Here is a 6,409-nt window from a genome sequence, read left to right as displayed (position 1 = left end):
TGCCGATTTACCTACTTGGCCTAACTGGACACGAGGAAGTCTATCCTTTATGAAGTTCCACAAGTTCAGAGGCTAAAACTGATAAAAGAATTGCCTGTAGACAAGGCATCTGTGCCCCTTAAACTTGCTTAGCAATGTTATTGCTGTCCTGCAGAACTGCAGTGTCAGGACTAGGGCTTCCCCTGCACTCCTTTCTTCCTCCTGCCATGGAGCATCTATAATTGAGTTATAACAATTAATATTTTAACGTCTTTTAAATTTAGCTTTAAATTTAGCTTTAAATCTTCTAGGTAGAAGATTGAACATCTGATTCCTAAAGCACGTGCACAAAACATCTGTATATTTGCAATATGTTAACAAAAGCTGGCTTCGGTTTTGTCCAGTGAAGTCTGCAGCAAATGAGACTTGCAAATAATGCTATAAAGTAGGACGGGCCAGAGAATGACAATTCTGCTATGTGATAGCTTTTGAGGTGTCAGAATTTTGGGGGTTTGGGACTTAGAGGCATAACTTTTGTAGTCTTCTATTTAAATATACCAAGAAAATGTTTCCAAATTTAGAAGGTAAGGTTTTCTGAGTTGGAAGGATGAAAAAGAAAAAAAGATTTGCAGCTCTGAAACCTTTACATTTAAGAGATGTAGAATATGTAAAATAGATGTATTTCTCCTGAACATTTTGGGGTTGGTGAAAAGTATATTTGGATTTAAAGAAATCTAGTCAAAAACAGTTTGAGTAATTGATTAATTGAGACTGAAACAAGTGATGTGAGTGGAAAGTTGCATCTTGAGTGGTCATAAAATGAGGAAACGAAATAACCAAATGCCATATGCTTATTGTAGATATGGGATTCCTACTTTTTTCTTGCTGTCATTTTTATAAACCAGTTATGTCTGCAACTGGAGATGTTCACACCTTCCAAGAAGAAAAAGGTTTTAGAAAAGTAAGTACTGCTGTCAGCTTCTAGAAAACTGTAATAGATCAAATGCTTCTTAAAAATGCAAGACATGGGAGGTTGCAAAAAGACCTACCGAAAAGATAATGGTAACGGTATTTCCACTGACTAGAATGAGAGTTGGTTCTGGCCCTTTGTGTAGGGCTCCAGAGCTGATACAGCCTTCGTAGGAGTGCCAAATTGGTTCAGATTCTGGGGGCAAAATAGCCATGTCCCAGCTGTGCCAACGCTCCTTTCCAGTTCGTGCATAAGTTGATTCGCACTCGTTCAGTTCATACACTGTTGTCTGTATGAATGAATTGTATTTCTTTAAGCTGGAGCAAAACTATTTGTTCTCAGAGAGAGAACTACAGGATATTACTGCAAAAAAATAGCTTTTGCTTCACAGCAGTGGTACTGATGTATAGCATTTAGAAGGAACTGATACTTTTGACAATATTGCAAATAAACCTGGGCTTAGGAATCTGATTTTTGCTGGATACAATGGAAAGAGCAAAAACTTGGAAGAAATCGTCACTTTTAAAGTAGTTTTTCATGGACTACAAATGAGACATTTCATATAACAGTGCCACAGAATGGGATATGAACTTGATTTTCTTAGCTGATCTTTCACTGGCTTGCTTTATTTTTTAATACATTGCAGATATGGTGACATGCGGGTAACAATGGGATGTGAAATCTTCAGCATGTGGCAAAATTTAGGTAAGTAATTAACACCTCATCAGTAGCTCGTAAAATGAAAAACAGTTATCATTTCTTCACTTGTTAAATATACTTGCCAATGATAGAGGAGTTGTTGATGAGTAAGTTCGCATGAAGTCTTCATTCAAGTTTAGGAAAACCCTAGTCATCTGTAGTTCCCTTCTTTATTATAGCTAAACTCAGCTTTCTAAGCCTTGATACTGTATCTGACCTATCCCTATTTCTTCAAAAAGAACTGAAAGAATATAATCAGAGAAAATTAGAAAAGAAAGTACTGCTGGTTTGGGGCTGAATTATTATGCCTGGAAATACACTGATGTTCACAATTTTAGTTCTGTTGCCAGACAGTTTAAGGAACAAACATATATCTTAATTCTGAAGCTCTCTTGAGATTCTGGATTTGCATCAAATATTCCCCTAAGTCCTAGCTGCACTAAAATATAAAGGCATAAACAAATCAGTGACTGATGTATAAGTGACACATTGGACAACACGAGAAAAATATATGCTTGGATATAAACGTAGGAACATTTTTATGTTTATAAGCAATAACTGTGCAAACTGTTTGAAAGTAGGAGCATCAGAGAAATGCAATTAATTCTGTTTAGGAGGAAAATAAGAGAATAGAAGATTTGGGCGCTATGTTTGTCATCTTTATTTCAATTATTCAATAGTTCACTTCATTAAAGGACTCATTAAAGATATGAAGACCGTCGGTGGTTACTGAGATACTGTCATCTTAATTCTAAAATCTTTTCCCCAGCAAGATACATAGTTGTAAAAAACTGGTCTTTCTGATCAGCCTGTACTGGAGAGAGAGATGTTCAAAATAAGAAATATTTGCTTATTAATAGCTTGTTGACGTTTGTTGTGCAGCGTATTTTAATTATTTACAGTATTTAGTATTGCTTACTCACTTTTAAGGCATCCCTCTAAATTATTTGGATATGTGGTGGGTGTTTCTAAACCGGTTTATCAAAAATCCACTCCTGGGTCCCATCTCCTTCCTGTGTGCTACATTAAGACCTTAGTGTGCCTCATCTCCCCACTTACGTTGCTTTCTGCTGAACGGAAACCCAGTATGCGGGCAAGGAGGGAATCACGATGCCTTTCCCAAGAGGCGAGTTTTGTGGGGTACAATCCGGAGTTCATCTGGTTTAATTGGACCTAATTAAATACTGTAGTCAGCACATTTCATATAATTGGTGTTATGCTTTTTACAGTTTTCTTAGCACTAAGAGTCATCATAAGCCTTGATCCTTGTACAATCACCTTACTTTCATATGGATAGGCATCCCAGCGTGTTTCCAGCAAAGGGAATTCTGGTTTTCCTTTGCACAAACACAGTCACCAACCAGAGCAGCAAACAGAGGTGACTGCCCACTGGAATATCCAGAGGTAGGCTGGACGTAAATTAATTCCCAGCTTGGAAAGTCAGTGTGTTGTGATTCATAATCCCCCTATTCTGAAGATATCAGAAGTCTTACTCGTGGAAAACTGAAACTGAATGTTCAATCTTTATTGTATGCCATTCCTAGCTTTCCTGACAAGAACTTAATTTGCTGCTAAGTAGAATGTGGTGAGTTAACGGAAGATGTTTTAGCACTGATTTTAAAGTGAGTTGTTTTGAGAACAGCCAAGTCACATCTTCCCTTTCCTGCAGTCAAAATGTGTATTTCCATTTCTGTACTTACAAAACTAAAGATATGTAAAAATCAAAGTACTTACCTCTCTTTGATGAGCACAGAATATCAGACAGTTAACCATTTTGTAAACACAAGAATGTAGAGCTTAGAAACCAAACCATTCCTGTGAAAAAGAAGTTAAATGCCCAGAGAGTGCTTTGTGTCTCTTTGTTCTCCTTCTGGAGGTCTAACTTGGGATACAGATAACTCACTGTCACTTCTCAACTCAGTATTGCCTAATAAAATCTGATAAATTATGTTGGCCTTATAGTCTTGTATTGTCTGCAGCTTTTCAGTTTTTGCGCTTAAGAAATAGCCCGTGCTGTGATGGACATGAGATTGAAAAAAACCTATAAACATTTAGAGTGCTATTTTTTAATTCTTCAGATGCTGTTTGGATTGCTTGATAGCTCACAGGACACCCGATTGACTTTCAAGTTCATGTTCATTTTCATTTTAGGGGAACACAAGCTTCACTTTATTCCAGCATTGATTGGCCCCTTCCTGGAAGTGACCTTGATCCCTCAGCCAGACCTGAGGAATGTAATGATTCCCATTTTCCATGACATGATGGACTGGGAGCAAAGGCGAAGTGGCAACTTTAAACAGGTACTGTGTGTGAAGCTGTTTATAAACCAGGACTGAAATTCAAGTGCTTCAGAGAGTGCTGGTCCCAGCCGTTGATGGTTCGGGGTGGAGAAGGTAGCCACGTTATCCTTGTTGGAGAGGGATTACCAAGGTTTTCCCTTTTTACTCTCTGCAGGGGTAGTAAGATTCTCCCCTTAATGCTATCATGCTAGAACGGTAAGGTGAGGGATAAAATCCGCGGCCTGCCAAAGTGAAGAACAAAACTTGAGTTGTGGTGGTTTTTCATCTCCGCTTTACATCAATACAGACTACTGGTTAGATAGGATTCAACTAGCTTCCCTTGGTTGATATGAAAACAGATCAGGGGGTCCTTTGGAGGAATGTTCTTCTGTAAGAATCCAAGTCTTTTTGCTGCTCAAACACTTTCTTAGGGGGCTAGGAAGGGACGACCAAATGTGCCATCTGCTCCCGCAGCTCCCACTTGGTTCTTTCGGAGTGCCTCGGTGCTCTCCTTCCTGCTGCTTCCAATGAAGGAAAGCAGAAGTATTTGAATTACTCCCAGGCAATCATAATGCTTAGGGTGGGAGCTGGATCTGAAACACAAAACAAACTATTAAGAACGGAGGAGTACATGTGATGTAAGTAGGTAGCTTTTCACTATCAAGATGTAAGCTTATTGTTAAAAATCACCATAGAAATGTTAACAAGGAGTGAGAAGGAAAAAAATCCACTTGTTCTGCTTCTCTATGTTTTCAGCTTGGGTTTAAATGTAAATTGTAATAGATTTATTCTCTAATAAACCCTCTTGACAACAGCTTGGTTTCTCCCCTAGATTTGTGGTTGCTAATATATTACCATTTGAAACATTAACACACAATGTAGCCGCACGTCTGTATTTTTTATATCGATACACTTAAAAATATGCATTGAAGGAGTCATTAGCCACCAGATACGTACTGTAAGTTTCTTTGGTAGCTAATAGGTAAAGCCAGCAAATTGGATTTCTGACCAAACACACCGGCAGGTAAGGAAGGCTGGGAAAGTAAGTCTGAGCTCCCAAGTGTTCTGAACAGTACAGACATTTATAAAAATTAATTTATAAAGAGTGAGGTGCAGGGCAGAAAAGATATTTTTATTGAAATCTAAGAAAATGGCTTGTGCTTACAGCCCTGCAGTGAGAATTCAGGCAATTTATTTGGGCTGTGTGCTTTTTGTCTGACTCCATAAATAGATAGCTGCCTTAGCAGCAGCAAATGCTACTCAGCCTGTAGTTTTAAAGTCACGTTGCTCAATTTAAATTAGCTCCCTCCCTCCAAAAAAAAAAAAAAAATCACCAAAAAAAAGCAAACCCGACAAACCTTGGGAATGATAACAGCTTCAAAGAGATGAAGTGACTTATCCTGATTTATATGATTGACCAATAATTCTAAGATACGCATTTAGCAAAGTCCCTTCCATAAAAACAAATCTTCCCTCAATTTTCTCTAATCTCATTAAAGGGAAAAGAAGCTGTTTACACCACACTTATATGTTGCAGGTGGAAGCCAAACTGATTGACAAACTGGACAGCCTAATGTCGGAAGGTAAAGGTGATGAAACGTACCGAGAGCTCTTCAACAGTATGTGAGTAATATGTTTATCTGACGCTAATTCCTCCAGTTCGCTTGGTTGTAGCAGATGCCAATGTCGTTGTAGAGAAGTAATGCCTAAAACAGTTGTGAATCTCATTTTTTCTTTTTCTTTTTCTTTTTTTTTTCCTGAAAATCTGAGGAATAAAACATTTTATGGTGTTGTATGGCATCTGTAAAGTCTGGCTGTACTTCTTGCATGCAGCTAGAATTGGGAAAGGCTAAATCTGGTCTATCACAGAACGTTCTCTTTCTCTACCTACTAATTTTAAAATCAGAAAAGCAAGAAATGCTTCGTAATTGCATGGGGTGCAGGTAGAGCTCAAAAGGAGCATTTTGAAAACGAGGCATGAGAATTCAACAAAAAGCTGTTTAATGAGAAAAAGCTATTTAATGAGTGATTTTCTGTTGCCAGAAACTTGCAGTCGTCTGTGTAATGTCACTTGTTGATTTCTTGATTGATGTAAACAATTTTACGCATTCTGATAAGATTATTTCTTCTTATTTTCTTTTACAAATTACTTGTTAAGCTTTTAGTATATTTTAATAAGTGACATATCACTGAAATCTAATAGGAAAAACTAATAATAATGCTGAGGTCCCTAAGGTTGCCCATAAGTTATTTAATTCAGTGAAAGAAATGATTGTCAGAGAGTACAGGTACAAAATCACTAACTGAACTCAGTCTCTCTTGTTCCTCAGAACTCAGTTCCACCTAAGGGGAAGATTTCACTTATTTCTGGTGTGTTTAGGAGATGTATTGTTCCTCTTGAGGAGTCCAAGCTTTGTATTCTTCAGTGCCACTGAACACATGATCTTTTTCTGTTTATATGGCTTCTTAACCATTCCCTCTT

At 37.8% G+C, this 6,409-nt stretch overlaps 1 protein-coding gene across 1 annotated transcript in view; it reads left to right on the top strand.

Moving 5' to 3' along the window:
* Positions 1-6,409, top strand: part of LOC104167439 (dedicator of cytokinesis protein 4-like) — a gene marked incomplete at both ends in the record, with an annotated part of 31,763 nt that overhangs the window by 863 nt on the left and 24,491 nt on the right. Inside the window, 4 exons of the mRNA XM_009707694.1 lie at positions 885-940; positions 1,596-1,654; positions 3,800-3,948; positions 5,465-5,550. Of these exons, the coding sequence (XP_009705996.1) occupies positions 885-940; positions 1,596-1,654; positions 3,800-3,948; positions 5,465-5,550 (350 nt within the window). The remainder of the gene's footprint in view (positions 1-884; positions 941-1,595; positions 1,655-3,799; positions 3,949-5,464; positions 5,551-6,409) is intronic.

Source organism: Cariama cristata, unplaced genomic scaffold (assembly GCF_000690535.1).
Source record: "Cariama cristata isolate BGI_N322 unplaced genomic scaffold, ASM69053v1 scaffold29310, whole genome shotgun sequence".
NCBI classification, from domain to species: domain Eukaryota; kingdom Metazoa; phylum Chordata; class Aves; order Cariamiformes; family Cariamidae; genus Cariama; species Cariama cristata.
Note: the sequence above shows the minus strand (reverse complement) of the source record. Positions and strands in the feature narration are given on the sequence as shown.